The sequence below is a fragment of the Moschus berezovskii genome, chromosome 3 (assembly GCF_049115385.1).
Source record: "Moschus berezovskii isolate FMDL1 chromosome 3, NW_MosBer_1.0, whole genome shotgun sequence".
NCBI classification, from domain to species: domain Eukaryota; kingdom Metazoa; phylum Chordata; class Mammalia; order Artiodactyla; family Moschidae; genus Moschus; species Moschus berezovskii.
The window spans coordinates 55,023,756-55,040,205 of record NC_142462.1 but is presented as its reverse complement, the minus strand read 5'-3'; the positions used below and the strand labels follow the sequence as shown (position 1 = coordinate 55,040,205).

Below are 16,450 nucleotides of genomic sequence, written 5' to 3'. Positions count from 1 at the left end.
CTGGTGGGCTTCCGTCTATGGGGTCGCACAGAGTCAGACACGACTGAAGCAACTTAGCAGCAGCAGCAGGGTTGGCCAAGCTGGTGGCAAGTCTTTGTGTATCTCCCAGGCAGAGGGGTGACTAGGGGGAAGGAAGTAATAAGGGTAGAGAAGTGGAAAGTACCGCAGGTGGGAATTTCCAGTGTGAGGCTGCTCCCGTTCCAGATCTACTTTCGTGTGTCCTTTCCTCTTAAACTGAACCCAGGTTACCCCTCAAGTGCACTTAGCATCTCAGCAGAAAGTCGCTGAAATGAGAGGCCTCATAGTGAAACACAGAGAAGATGTGAAAAGGGAGAGAGAGGGCTACAGGTTCTCAGGAGAAAGGACCGGAAACGGATGTCATCTACTTCAGAGTTCTTGGCAGGCAGCAGGAGGGCGGCAGGGTCACTGGGCACTGCCAGCCCCACCTGAGGGGCTGCCATGCTCTGCTCCAGTGTCTTCTTTCTGAGAACCTTTCTGAGACGTGACTAAGAATTTTAACATTAACTCATTCATTTGGAGACACTGTGCTGAGGGCTTATATATTTTCTCCTTTCATCTTCATAACAGCCCTATAAAGTAGATGTTGTAATAATTATCTCTACTTTACAAACAGGGAAACAGGATTAGAGGAGCTGTAGGGTTGTCTCAGCTGGTAAAGAATAGAATCACAATTCAATAACAAAAAATGAATAAAATATATGAATGTTAGTAAGCAATCTTATGGGGAAGAATCAGGGAAAGGAGCATGGTGAGTTGGATTGCCATGTTAAATAGAGGGCTTCTGGAAGGTTCACTGACTTAGCGTCAAGATTCTTAAAGGAGGAGACATAGAGAAGAAGGGGAAGGAGCAGATGAAACAGTAGATGCAAAGATGCCAGTGCGGAGTGTACATAGGTGGGAGAGGAGATGTGTGGGAGAGGAGATGGGGATTGGTAGGGGCTCATCAGATCTTCTGGGGCCTTAAGGAGACTCTGACTCTCGGTGTTTAATAGGATCCCTCTGGCTGCAGGGCAGGGAAGCCAGTTAGGTGAGCACTGCCATGACCCAGGTGAGCCATGGTGGAGTTGCTGGGGAGGGGCTGGGTTTTGCATAGGCTTAGAACCTGGTGGGATTTCCTAATGGACTTGATGTTGGGTGTGAAAGACAGAGGGGTGTCAAGGATAACTGTGACGTTTGGGCTGAAAAACTAGAAGGATGGAGTTGCCATTAACTGAAATAGGGAAGATGAGAGAAGCAGATTTGGGCAGAGATGGTAGAAAGGGGGGCTTCCCAGGTGGCTCAGATGGTAAAGAACCTATCTGCCAAGCAGGAGACTTGGGTTCGATCCCTGAGTTGGAAGATCCCCTGGGGTAGAAATGGCTACCCACTCCAGTATTCTTGCCTAGACAATCCCATGGACAGAGGCAGCCTGGTGGGCTACAGTCCATGAGGTCCCAGAGAGTTGAACACAACTTAGCTGCTAAACAAAAATAACAAATGATGGTGGAGAGGGAGATGGAATGGGAGTCAAGTGGTCTGGGGGCACATTATAGTTTGGATTCCAGCACCAGTTCCAGTGTGTGGTGGAGTGGGGGGGGGGGCTTCCCACACCACCAGGCAATTCTTTAAAACTGGTTGGGTGTCCCACAGTCCAACTCATTTGGACACTGTCTACCCAGAGATAGTATCAGACTTCACGGGTGCGGAGCTCCATCCTACAAGACAGTCCCTGCCCCTTCAGATGCCAATCACAGGCCTAGGTGGGCCCCTCTGCTTCTGACCAACCGGATCTAGATTGAAGATTCCCACAGTCCCCTCCTCAGGTTGGAATAATTTGCTAGAGGGGTGTGCTCTAGTGAACTCAAGGAAACATTTACTTACTAGATTGTTGATTTGTTGCTGCTGCTGCTGCTGCTAAGTCACTTCAGTCGTGTCCGACTCTGTGTGACCCCATAGATGGAAACCCACCAGGCTCCCCTGTCCCTGGGATTCTTCAGGCAAGAACACTGGAGTGGGTTGCCATTTCCTTCTCCAATGTGTGAAAGTGAAAAGTGAAAGTGAAGTCGCTCAGTCGTGTCCGACCCTTAGCGACCCCATGGACTGCAGCCTACCAGGCTCCTCCATCCGTGGGATTTTCCAGGCAAGAGTACTGGAGTGGCTTGCCATTGCCTTCTCCGGTTGATTTGTTATGAAAGGATATAAGTCAGGATCAGACAGATGAAAGAGCTGCATAGGGCACAATGTAGGAAAGGGGCAGAGAGTTTCCACGCCCTCTCTGGGCACCCACTCTCCCCAGGTTCCACATATTCACCAAGCTCTCCGAACCCCTTTTGGGCTTTTATGGAGGCTTCATTGCATAGGCCGCTATGAAATCATTGGCCACTGCTGACTGATCTCAGTTTAACTTCATCTCCAGCTTACCCCTCTCCACTGTTCAGCCCTCTAATCACATAGTTGTTTCCCTTGGTGGGCAGCCCCCATCCTTAAGTGGGGTCCAAAAGTTACCTCATTAATGTAACAAAAGACACCTTTATCATTCTCATCACTTAGGAAATGCCAAGAGTTTTAGGATTTCTGTGTCAGGAGGGAAAGAAGACCAAATATATATTTCTTACTATAAATCACATCATCACAGATACCAATTAGACATCCAAGTGGAGATGCTGGGTAAGACAGTTTCTATCTGAGTCAAGAGTTCAAGGGAGAAGCTGGTGTAGCAGCTTCCTGGTTATCTTGGAGCGCAACTCTTACATGTGTGTAATGTGATTGAGTTTCTAGCTTGCTTTGTCCAGAGGATAATAGAATGCTAGGTTGAAGTTTAGCCATCTTACTTAATTTTATTATTAACATGCTATACTAAAGCAGATTCCTATGAGAAGACCTCAAGATAATTTGTATAAAATATAATGTTGATAGGTTAATAAACATGACTGGAAAAAAAAACTGAAAAACAAACAAAATTAACAATGGACTTGGGAGTTGTCAGTGTATACATGGTCTTTGAAGTCAAGAGTTTAGGGGAGATGACACAGGAAGTTATCTTATGCTCCAGTCCACTATACTGTGTCTACTCTATAGCAGATCCCAGATACACAGTCCCCTGGAGGCGTCATCATCCATGAGGAGGATGAACCATGGAAGTCAGCGGCCGGTACCCAGTGCTGAGCCTGAAACGGTCTCAGCCCAGATTCCTCCAGCATGATCCACTTGTGGTCCCTGAGCTCCAGCTCCCTCCCCAGGATCAGGAAAGGCCCAAGACACGGATGGCTAGGGCTTTGTAAATTATTGGGTGTTATTATTGGGAGTCCTGGATTGGAGGACATTTCATTTATTCCCTGTTCATTAAGCAGCTGCCTTTTCTAGAGAAACAGCTGTTTGTTTATTTACTCTTCTGTTTTTCTCCATCCCCCAGGGTCCTGCCTGATGCCGCTGTCTGGACTGCATCGCACACCCCAGTGTGTCTCACCTTTTGCCAAGTTGCCCTGAAACTCAGGCGGCTCATTCACATCTGTCACCTGGACCGTCAGGACCTGCAGGTCAGTGACAGCCACGTCATCCTTCACATAAATCTGCAAGTCAAATATGTGTGGTCCTGCTTCAAAATCTAATTGTTCCATCCCAGTGGTGACAACCTAAAAGCAAATGCAGAAGTCATAGTAACCATGTGTTAAGAAAAGATCTATTTTCTGTGTATACATTTTGCAAGCAGATATTAACTAGCAAGGAGGCAACCAGCATCCTGAAAACCATCTTTCCCTCACTGTGAGGGGAATGGGTTGTTTTGCCTGAGTCCTTTCTACATAAACCCCATGACACTGCACTGAAAGGACTCCTGTGTGTGAAGCTGCTCTTCACAGGAAGACAAACATTCAGGAGATATCCTGGTTCCATCTACTGGAGATGGAAAGCATGAAAGCTTTAAAGCCTGTCACTATTTGGGGTAGGCTCCTAGGCAAGTCCCTTAGCTACCCTGTATACAGTTTGATTTTCTCTTCTTTAAGAGTAAGATGCCTCACTTCCCTGGGATAACTGTTAAGTTGCCTCTTCACTCATTTCTCCCTTCTAATTTTCCAAGGCCATATCTAAGACTAAATAAGAGGAGAAGGATGAATCTGCAGAAATAAGAAATGATATTTATTCATATCAGTAACCTCTTTGGGTTTGGGGGTGTATTTCCACACATTCTCCCACTGTCGGAAATGTGTGCTCTGTACAAGTGTTTTGGAGATGTGGGAAGGGCACCAAGAACCAGGGCCAGAAACATCACTGGAATCTAGTCTGTGGCCAGCAGGAACCTCGGTGGTGCGTAGTGCGAGGGCCCTGCTGAGGTTACCTGGAGGCCAGTCTGTGACCCCTCACATCAACATGCACATCCCTGCCACCAGCTTAGCTGTGGAGTTCCAATAAAGCCCAGAGCCCTTTGCATGTCAAGGACTAAATTTCATCTATGTCTTAATTATGTCTCAATTAATAACCTTTCGGTTATTAGTGCAACTGGGGCAAGGCAAGGAGACCTTCAGTATTCTCTGTTGAGAAAAACACTTAGCTCCAATCCAGTTTCCATCACTGGACTTCCATGTGACCTTGGGAACATTACTTGACTTTTCCCTGATTTCATTTCCACATGACTGTCATTAGGTAAATAAGTCTCACCCTAGTTAAACAGCTGGAATATAATACAAGATATGAAAACAAAGAGCTAGATCAGGGTACTGTGGAAAGTCAGGGAGATAACATTCATTGTGAGATGTGTTTAGTCAAGGAGGACTTCATGGAGGAGGTAGTGGGCATCATGTTTGACTTTGCATAAATCTGGATTGATTATGAGAGGAAAGGATGGTCACGGATGTGAATGAACCCATGCTCTGGAGGGAGCACAAAGGGAGGAGGGTTGAAAGAGACACCGCAGTACTCCCGTCACCATCCACAAGCAGGGTCAGCCTAGGCTCCACACAAGCAGAGATAACCTGCCTCTCTGCTTGGCACATGGGCAGTGAGAGGCAGTATAACACGGAGGTCAAGAGCTTAGACCTGGAGCCAGACTGGCTTGAAAGCCCAGCCTTCCCATGGCTTAACTTTGCTGTGCCTCAGTTTCCCTAGCTGTAAAGTGGGAATACTGATGGCATCTGCTTCCTAGGGTTGTTGTGAGGATTCCACAAGCTAATCCATGGGTTCCTTAGATCACTGTCTGAGACTGAGTGAGCACCCAGCAAATGCTGCCTTTTATTGTCATTGGATGTTGAAAACTGTTCAGTGAATTGGTGGCCATCAGAGCTGATCCCCCATCACAGCTATCTACTCTGCTTCCTGACTTACCCCCTAGCTTCCAGCTAAGCCTGGAGCCCTCTTCTGAGTCCCATGCTTCCAGACCCTTCACCATAGTGTTCCCTATTGACAGCCCTTCTCCTTGGGACTGGCTCAGTCATCCTAGAGGAAGGAAATAGAACAGTCAAGTAAGGGTCTCAGATGTTGTCTCTTAGAACCAGAGGAACTGGGTTGCTGCCAATACATGGAAAATTTGCTTTTGTTGTTGTCTTTATCAGCATCCTTCGATAGCTCAGCAGGTAGAGCAGAGGACTGTAGGCTTGATAGATGTGGACATCCTTAAGTTGCTGGTTTGATTCTGGACCAAAGGAAATGCCTTGGTTGTTTGTTTGTTAGCAGAGTAGTGCAGCAGGAGCGTGCTGGGCCCATAACCCAGAGGTCGATGGATCAAAACCATCCTCTGCTAAGTTTCCTCTTCTGGAGAAGGGAATGGCTACATACTTCAGTATCCTTGCCTGGAGAATTCCAGAGACAGAGGAGCCTGGTGGGCTGCAGTCCATGGATTGCAAAGAGTCAGACATGACTGAGTGACTAACACCAGCTTGAATTAGATGCTCATGCGACAGGCTCTTGCCAAGCCGTCTTGTGGAGTATTTTATTTAATCATCACAACAACTAGGTTGTAGGTTGGGAAAACTTCCCCTGTTTCATGCATCAGGAGACCAGGGCAGGGAGGAGAGAGAATTCCAAGAGTCATGACTGAGAGTGGTGGAGCACCCTCCCCACCCTTTAAGAAAAGTATTTATTTGCCTGTGCCAGGCCTTAGTTGTGGTGCGTGAGATCTTTAATTGCTCTATGTGTAATCTTTAATTGCAGCATGCGAACTCTTCATTGCAACATGTGGGGTCTAATTTCCTGCTCAGGGATCAAACCCATGCTCCCTGCATTGAGCATGGAGTCTTAGCCACTGGACCACCAGGGAATTCCCTGATGGAGCCTCTTTGATGGTGGGCAATCTAGCTGCAGAGTTTTGGTAAAAGACGGTAAGTTTGGTTTTAGGTTTGAAGTTGTTTTGGACAAGACTGAGCAAATCTGAAGTGTTCACAGTTCTCACGACAGCATATGAGGACGAAGGGGTATCAAGCTCAGTTCAGTTCAGTTCAGTCGCTCAGTCGTGTGCGACTCTCCGCGACCCCATGAATCACAGCACGCCAGGCCTCACTGTCCATCACCAACTCCCGTAGTTCACTCAAACTCATGTCCACAGAGTCGGTGATGCCATCCAGCCATCTCATTCTCTGTTGTTCCCGTCTCCTCCTGCCCCCAACCTTTCCCAGCATCAGAGTCTTTTCCAGTGAGTCAACTCTTCGCATGAGGTGGCCAAAGTATTGCAGTTTCAGCTTTAGCATCAGTCCTTCCAATGAACACCCAGGATTGATCTCCTTTAGAATGGACTGGTTGGCTCTCCTTGCAGTCCAAGGGACTCTCAGCACCACAGTGCAAAAGCATCAGTTCTTCGGCGATCAGCTTTCTTCACAGTCCAACTCTCACATCCATACATGACCACAGGAAAAACCATAGCCTTGACTAGACGGACCTTGGTTGGCAAAGTAATGTCTCTGCTTTTTAATATACTGTCTAGGTTGGTCATAACTTTCCTCCCAAGGAGTAAGCGTCTTTTAATTTCATGGCTGCAATCAGCATCTGCAGTGATTTTGGAGCCCCAAAAATAAAATCTGACACTGTTTCCACTGTTTCCCCATCTATTTGCCATGAAGTGATGGGCCCAGATGCCATGATCTTTGTTTTCTGAATGTTGAGCTTCAAGCCAACCTTTTCACTCTCCTCTTTCACTTTCATCAAGAGGCTTTTTAGTTCCTCTTCACTTTCTGCCATAAGGGTAGTGTCATCTGCATATCTGAGGTTATTGATATTTCTCTCAGCAATCTTGATTGATCAAGCTCAGAGGTGTGCTAATGGCAGGTGAGCAGCCATGGCTGCCACGTGGCCTCAGAGAGTGCCTGCTGTAGCAGCTCGGCTGTCATACCTCCCTGACTCCTAGGAGCTTTCCTTCTTAGTGCTGCTCCAGGAGGAAACCCCAGCGATGAGCCTCAGGCATCCCTCTTGCTGGGCAATAATGAGGCAGTGCAGCGTGGGAGTGATGAACAGGGGTTCTTGGGGCCAGCCTGCCTGATCTCAAATCTGAAGTCTGCCACCAGTTAGCTATATGAACTTGGGCAAGTTGCCCAACTTCTCTATGCCTCAGTTTCCCCACCTTTAACATGCAAATAATAATAGCACAGCATTCATAGTGTTGTTATGAGGATTACATGAGTGAAGTCCCAGAAATGTTTAGGGGAATTCCTGACATACGTTAAGTGTTCCGCAAATGTGAGTTGTCACTGTCATCATTAATCCTCCTCATACCCCTCACATACCTCCATCATTAATCCTCCTCACCCCCAGAGTCTCAGCAGCTGTGTCCAAAAGCAGGGTGGCCTGGCCTCTGGCATGACGGGAGGTCACCCTTAGGAAGTCCTGCATGGCTGAGTCCCAAGGCCAAGAGTGACAGACCTCTGGGCTGGAGACCCCAGAACCTCATGGCTAAGTGACCCTGCATAGTGTCCAGGAGGAGTCAGGTTCTGCCACGGAGATGGCATCGTCATGTTCTGTAGGAACAGCCCTTGTGAGCAGTTTGGGTTGGAGAATAGGATCTTCCTGAAGGGGATGGTTGATGATATTGGGTCGTTTCTGGGGAGAAGCAACCAGTCGTTAAGAATGTGTGAACCTGTGGCCCATCCTAGTACCGACAAAAGGTCCTGGGTAACTGCAGGCTGTGGTGCCAGGAGGGCACCAGGATTGGGACCAAATGCTGAACATGTGAGCCCAGATCAGTGCAGTGGCTAAGAAATTCTCCATTTGTAGAGGTCAGGAACAGGATGGAATTCCTCCTTGACCGACAGTCCTGTTTGAATCACATGGAATGTGGGGAGGGGAGATACGGTAGTGAAAGATTTGGATGCTTATCCAAACAGTAATAGCTGTGCGTGGCAATTAGAGGGGACAGAGCCTGAGACTGGGAGTGGGAAGACTTGAGTCGAGTTCTTATTTCATGCTTTCTGGCTCTGTGATATCGGACAGATCAATTAACCTTGCTGTCTCACTGAGATCTTATTTATAAAATAGGGATTTACAATTTTAATAGTGATAATATCAGTGTTAGTAGTAACAAGAGATCAGGATGTGAATGTGCTTTAAAACCTCTGCCAATCTGAAATAGTTTGGTCATCCTCATCATTAAAGGCAATAGATTGCAAGAGGCTGAGAATGAGGGTTCTCAAGTGGAAATAACCCAAACATCTGTCAACTGATGAACAAATAGACAAAATGTGGTATATCCATATAGTGGAGTATCATTCAGCCATTTAAAGGGAATGAAGTACTGATCCATACTACAACATGTGTGCCCTTTGAAACTTTATGCTTAAGTGAAAGAAGCCAGTCATTAAAAAAATAAATACAATATGATTCAATTCATATGAAGGGACCAGGATGGGCAAATCCATTAAGACAGAAAGTAGGTTAGTGGTTACCAGGGCCTGGGGGGATAGGAGACAGGGGAGTGACTACTAATGGGTTTGGGGTTTCATTTTGGGGGGATGAAAATATTCTAAAACTGGATTGTGGTGACAGTCTGTGAATAGAGTAAAAACCACTGAACTGTGCACTTTCAATGGGTGAATTACATGCTATGTGTATTATATCTCAATAGAGCGGTTTAAAAAAAAATAGTGAGATCTCTAAAGCCAGACTGCCTGCTTTCCAGTGTCAGCACAGCAATAGCTGTGCAACACAGGGCAAGTTATTTCACCTCTACTAAATTTTTCCTCATTTCCCCTATCTGTACAAAGGGGACAATCACACAAATAAAATCATTGGATTGTTGTGAATATTACAAAACAGTGCATGTCAAGTCCTTTCTGCAGTGTCCAGCATATACTGTGTGCTCTGTAAGTGTAAACACTTGGCAAGGCTTAGAGGCACAGATGAGCAGCGGCTGTAGAAGATGAACCAGATGTCAAGGGAGCAGTTCTACAGGCAGGGAAGTCACAGAAACAGCATCTGGGCCCCAGGAATGTGCACTGGTTGCTAAGGTGGAGGTTGCCTGAATGTGTGCTCCTTGCATGCCAGAGGGCCCACCCCTGGGGTGCGGAGCTAGACTCTGGCCCCCAAGTCCACGGGCTCCACAGGTATGTTCTTAGGCCCAGATATGCACACTTTTTGAAAGTCCCCTTAGTGACTCTAATCATCAGCTGGGTTTAAGAACACCTCATATGTTTCTCAGAGAGGCAACCAAGCAGGCCCACTGGGTCCCCCTAGAACCCAGAACAATAGCAGGTGGGAGCTGGGGCAGAGCTGATGATGACTGTAGGAGGTTCCTGTGCCCACTGAGGAATGAGGTAGACATGGGAGGAAATGCACTTCAACAGGGTCCAGACACCTGGACCCTATAGACATCCTTAGAAGGCCTTTGAGTTTGTCAGTGGAAAACATGCCATCAGCAGGTTCATCCTGCCTAAGGAGAAGTGACATTTGGGAAAGACCAGATGACAAACTGGAAAACAGAGCCGCAGTGGTATAGCTCTTGAATGTGATTGATTGGGTCTGAATTATCCAAGAGGAAACATTCATGCAGTATGACTAGACATCCAGACTTATATTTTTATTAAGGTTGTGTTCTTCCATATGAAATATCTTCTCATAAATTTCCTGCTGAAAAATCACAGAATCATAGAAAAGAAGAAACATAAGGTACTAGTTCATCAGGGTCTGGTTTCTAAGGAGATCATTACACAAACTATTCCACCCGAAGAATTCGGCTACCATTGGCACTTCTAACACCTGTTATCATATGAGGGTGGTTGGCAATAAGAAATGAGCCTTTTATTTGTAACAAATTGAACATACTATTTATTTGGACTGGATTAAATGGAGGGGAAAAGGTCCAAAAGCTACAGGGGCACTTAGCACAGAGGACTCTAGAATGCCCTGACCAGAATGTCCAGATCTTACAAGAGGGAAGATTAAAGCAGGAAAAGAGGAAGAAATGACCACTGATCCAGAATTCCACCCATACCATCTTCAGGGCCCCTCTCTGTGAGCAGCTCCCTTGGGAATAAGACAGTGCTTACCTCAAAGTCGGTGTCTGACAGCCAGTTCACCCTGAAGGCCCGAGTGAGGGGACTGGAGTTGATGATCAGGGGGAACCCTGGGACCACAGGTGACAGTGATGCTGATAATTTCACAGAAAACATGTGCACTGAAGTCTCAGGTGGAGAATTCTCTGCCACTTTGCTCATAGCGGGTAAGTAGATTAGGTGTAGTGCCTGTCCGCCTGAAGATATAAAAAGGATGCAAAACGACATGAGGACAAAGTCTTGTGCTGAAAACAAGGACTTAGCAGTTTGGTTTGTGGTTTCAACTCATAGCTCAGGGCGAAGCTGGAACCCGGTCACTCCCCAAGAATGAAGACTCTTGCCAAGAGCTGGAAACAGGAATGTGAGATCTTCTCGGAGCCAAGAAAACAACCACCTCTATACAAGTGCGAAATTTGCTTCTGTCATTCTGGAAATAAAGCTGGTGTTTTTCCTCTTACCTCTCTGCTTCCTTTTGTGTTTCTCCCAGCTTTTGTGGAGAGCCACAGAGAGGGAAATGTGATGTCTTAGAACATAGACACCCCCTTGAAGGACCCAGTCTGGCCACAGCATCCTCTGTCTTACAAAGGCCAGGGAGCCTCCACGAGTTTATTTTCCTTCTCTGTGTCAGTGTTAGATACAGAGAACATTGAGAATGGAATGTGCATGACTGGAGAACTCCAAAATCACACCAGCTCTCCCCATATCCCTAAGTATAATCTCCTGGACAATGACTTGTTATCATTAGATACTGAGGGCATCATGCAGAGCCTTAATCAGTACAGTGTGTTCAATAGAGTAACTCCTGTTTCAAAGAGAAGGAAGTGAGAGACTCAGGGCAAGCCTGTGAATTACCCTGTGCTGCCTTACAGACAGGGAATTTTATGATGTCAGAGAAAATGTATTATTTTTTGCTACCAGGAAAGCTTTGGGATATAAGCATCTGAATGCAGAGTTCCAAAGAATAGCAAGGAGAGATAAGAAAGCCTTCCTCAGCGATCAATGCCAAGAAATAGAGGAAAACAATAGAATAGGAAAAACAAGAGATCTCTTCAAGAAGATTAGAGATACCAAGGGAACATTTCATGCAAAGATGGGCTCGATAAACCACAGAAATGGTATGGACCTATCAGAAGCAGAAGATATTAAGAAGAGGTGGCAAGAATACACAGAAGAACTGTACAAAAAAGATCTTCACGACCAAGATAATCACGATGGCATGATCACTCACCTAGAGCCAGACATCTTGGAATGTGAAGTCAAGTGGGCCTTAGAAAGCATCACTACGAACAAAGCTAGTGGAGGTGATGGAATTCCAATTGAACTATTTCAAATCCTGAAAGATGATGCTGTGAAAGTGCTGCACTCAATATGCCAACAAATTTGGAAAACTCAGCAGTGGCCACAGGACTGGAGAAGGTCAGTCTTCATTCCAATCCCAAAGAAAGGCAATGCCAAAGAATGCTCAAACTACTGCACAATTGCACTCATCTCACACGCTAGTAAAGTCATGCTCAAAATTCTCCAAGCCAAGCTTCAGCAATATGTGAACCATGAACTCCCAGATGTTCAAGCAGGTTTTAGAAAAGGCAGAGGCACCAGAGATCAAATTGCCAACATCCGCTGGATCATGGAGAAAGCAAGAGAGTTCCAGAAAAACATCTATTTCTGCTTCATTGACTATGCCAAAGCCTTTGACTGTGTGGATCACAATAAACTGTGGAACATTCTGAAAGAGATGGGAATACCTGCCTCTTGAGAAACCTGTATGCAGGTCAGGAAGCAACAGTTAGAACTGGACATGGAACAACAGACTGTCCAAACAGGAAAAGGAGTACATCAAGTCACCCTGCTTATTTAACTTGTATGCAGAGTACATCATGAGGAACACTGGGCTGGAAGAAGCACAGGCTGGAATCTAGATTGCCGGGAGAAATATCAATAACCTCAGATATGCAGACGACACTACCCTTATGGCAGAAAGTGAAGAGGAACTAAAAAGCCTCTTGATGAAAGTGAAAGAGGAGAGTGAAAAGGTTGGCTTGAAGCTCAACATTCAGAAAACAAAGATCATGGCATCTGGGCCCATCACTTCATGGCAAATAGATGGGGAAACAGTGGAAACAGTGTCAGATTTTATTTTTGGGGGCTCCCAAATCACTGCGGATGCTGATTGCAGCCATGAAATTAAAAGACGCTTACTCCTTGGGAGGAAAGTTATGACCAACCTAGATAGTATATTAAAAAGCAGAGACATTACTTTGCCAACCAAGGTCCGTCTAGTCAAGGCTATGGTTTTTCCTGTGGTCATGTATGGATGTGAGAGTTGGACTGTGAAGAAAGCTGATCGCCGAAGAACTGATGCTTTTGCACTGTGGTGCTGGAGAAGACTCTTGAGAGTCCCTTGGACTGCAAGGAGATCCAACCAGTCCACTCTAAAGGAGATCAATCCTGGGTGTTCATTGGAAGGACTGATGCTAAAGCTGAAACTCCAATACTTTGGCCACCTCATGCGACAAGTTGACTCACTGGAAAAGACTCTGATGCTGGGAGGGATTGGGGGGGGAGGAGAAGGGGACAACAGAGAATGAGATGGTTGGATGGCATCACCGACTCGATGGACATGAGTTTGAGTGAACTCCGGGAGTTGGTGATGGACAGGGATGCCTGGCGTGCTGTGATTCATGGGGTCGCAAAGAGTCTGACATGACTGAGCGACTGAACTGAACTGAACTGATGTTCTCTTTGACACTCTAGAGGATTTTGCTGGCACAGAGGAGAGGAGTGGGTTGTGATCTTCATGCTTCTATAACAGCACCTCTGTAGGGGCTGAATAGTGCCCCCTCCCCCAATTCATGTCTACCCAGAACCTCAGAATGTACCTTATCTGCAAATAGAGTCTTTGTAGATGGAATTACCTACATCTAGATAATTATCTATCTAATTATTATCTAATTATCTAGTTAAGAGGAGATCTTGCTGGATTAGGGTGAGCCCCAAATCTAGTAACCAGTGTCCTCATAAGAACAGGACACAAAGACACACACAGAAGGAAGAACCATCGTTAGGACAGAGGTAGAAACCATCGCACCAGGACCCAGGGACCCCACACAGACTGAGACAGAACTGTGTCTGAGCATCCCTGTGGCGGTCCGCGTCAGCAGTGGACCGCCACAGGGACAGGGGCTCTGGGTGCAGCAGACTTTGGTATGGCATAAGCCCTCTCGGACGAGGTCTCCATTCACCCCACCATAGAGCTGCTAGAATTTACACAGGACTGGGAAATAGACTCTTCGAGGTCACATACAGAACCTTGTGCACCAGAACCCAGGAGAAAGAAGCAGTGACCCCACAAGAGACTGACCCAGACTTGCCTGTGAGTGTCAAGGCATCTCAAGTGGAGGCATGGGTCGGTGGTGGCCTGCTGCAGGGTTGGGGGCACTGAGTGTAGCAGTACATTCATGGGGTCTTTTGAAAGAGGTCACCATTATCTTCATTACCTCCACCACAGGTCAGTTCAATTCAATCGCTCAGTCGTGTCGAACTCTTTGCGACCCCATGAATCACAGCACGCCCGGCCTCCCTGTCCACCAAATCCCAGAGTTCACCCAAACTCATGTCCATCGAGTCGGTGATGCCATCCAGCCATCTCATCCTCTGTCGTCCCCTTCTCCTCCCACCCCCAATCCCTCCCAGCATCAGAGTCTTTTCCAGTGAGTCAGCTCTTCGCATGAGGTGGCCAAAGTATTGGAGTTTCAGCTTTAGCATCAGTCCTTCCAATGAACACCCAGGATTGATCTCCTTTAGAATGGACTGGTTGGATCTCCTTGCAGTCCAAGGGACTCTCATTGTTAGCCCCAGGTAAATAGCAGAGAGGAAACATAGTTCCACCCATCAACAGAAAATTGGATTAAAGATTTACTGAGCATGGCCCCACCCATCAGAATAAGACCCAGTTTTCCCCTCACAGTCTCTCCCATCAGGAAGTTTCCATAAGCCTCTTATCCTTCTCCATCAGAGGGCAGACAGACCGAAAACCACAATCACAGAAAACTATCCAATCTAATCACATGGACCACAGCCTTGTCTAACTCAATGAAACTATGAGCCATGCCACGTAGGGCCACCCAAGTCAGATGGGTCATGGTGGAGAGTTCTGAGAAAACGTAGTCCACTGGAGAAGGGAATGGCAAATCACTTTAGTTTTCTTGCCTTGAGAACCCCATGAACAGTATGAAAAGGCAAAAAGATAGGACACTGAAAAATGAGCTCCCATCTGGGTCGATAGTATCCAATATGCTAGCAGAGATCAGTGGAGAAAAAAACTCCAGAAGGAATGAAGAGACGGAGCCAAAGCAAAAACAACATCCAGTTGTGGATGTGACGGGTGATGGAAGCAAGTTTCAATGCTGTAAAGAGCAATATTGCATAGGAACCTGGAATGTTAGGTCCATGAATCAAGGCAAATTGGAAGTGGTCAAACAGGAGACGGCAAGAGTAAATGTCAATGTTTTAGGAATCAGAGAACTAAGAATAGGTGAATTAGAGGAACTAAGGATAGAGGACTGGAATAGGTGAATTTAACTCAGATGACCATTATATCTACTACTTCAGGCAAGAATACTTTAGAAGAAATGGAGTAGCCATCCTAGTCAACAAGAGTCCAAAATGCGGTATTTGGATGCAATCTCAAAAATGACAAAATGATCTCTGTTTGTTTCCAAGGCAAACCATTCAGTATCACGGTAATCCAAGCCTATGTGCCAGCCAATAATGCTAAAGAAGCTGAAGTTGAACGGTTCTTTGAAGACCTACAACACCTTCTAGAACTAACACCCCAAAAAGATGTCCTTTTCATTATAGGGGACTGGAATGCAAAAGTAGGAAATCACCTGGAATAACAGGCAGATTTGGCCTTGGAGTACAGAATGAAGCACGGCAAAGGCTAACAAAGTTTTGCCAAGAGAACACAGTAGTCATGGCAAACACTCGCTTCCAACAACACAAGAGAAGACTCTACACATGGACATCACCAGATGGTCAATACCGAAATCAGATTGATTATATTTTTTGCAGCCAAAGATGGAGAAGCTCTATACAGTCAGCAAAAATAAGACCGTGAACTGACTGTGGCTCAGCTCATGAATTCCTTATTGCCAAATTTAGACTTAAATTGAAGAAAGTAGGGAAAACCACAGGACCACTCAGGTATGACCTAAATCAAATCCCTTATGATTATACAGTGGAAGTGAGAAATAGATTTAAGGGACTAGATCTGATAGAGTGCCTGATGAACTATGGACGGAGGTTAATGACATTGTACAGGAGACAGGGATCAAGACCATCTCCAAGAAAAATAAATGAAAAAATCAAAATGGCTGTCTGAGGAGGCCTTACAAATAGCTATGAAAAGAAGAGAAGTGAAAAGCAAAGGAGAAAAGGAAAGATATACCTATTTGAATGCAAATTTCCAAAGAATAGCAAGGAGAGATAAGAAAGCCTTCCACAGTGATCAGTGCAAAGAAATAGAGGAAAACAGCAGAATAGGAAAGACTAGAGATCTCTTCAAGGAAATTAGAGATACCAAGGGAACATTTCATGCAAAGATGGGCTCAATAAAGGACTGAAATAGTATGGACCTAACAGAAGCAAAAGATATTATGAAGAGGTGGCAAGAATACACAGAAGAACAGTACAAAAAAGATCTTCGTGACCAAGATAATCATGATGGTGTGATCACTCACCTAGAGCCAGACATCCTGGAATGTGAAGTCAAGTGGGCCTTAGAAAGCATCACTACGAACAAAGCTAGTGGAGGTGATGGAATTCCAGTTGAGCAATTTCAAATCCTCAAAGATGATGCTGTGAAAGTGCTGCCCTCAATATGCCAACAAATTTGGAAAACTCAGCAGTGGCCACAGGACTGGAAAAGGTCAGTCTTCATTCCAATCCCAAAGAAAGGCAATGCCAAAGAATGCTCAATCTACTGC

At 45.9% G+C, this 16,450-nt stretch overlaps 1 protein-coding gene across 1 annotated transcript in view; it reads right to left on the bottom strand.

Annotated features, from left to right (window-relative positions):
* CDHR3 (cadherin related family member 3) overlaps window positions 1-16,450 on the bottom strand; it is a 77,544-nt gene that overhangs the window by 48,921 nt on the left and 12,173 nt on the right. Inside the window, exons 2-3 of the mRNA XM_055420758.2 lie at window positions 10,458-10,660; window positions 3,467-3,632 (exon numbers count right to left, since the gene is read on the bottom strand). Of these exons, the coding sequence (XP_055276733.2) occupies window positions 3,467-3,632; window positions 10,458-10,660 (369 nt within the window). The remainder of the gene's footprint in view (window positions 1-3,466; window positions 3,633-10,457; window positions 10,661-16,450) is intronic.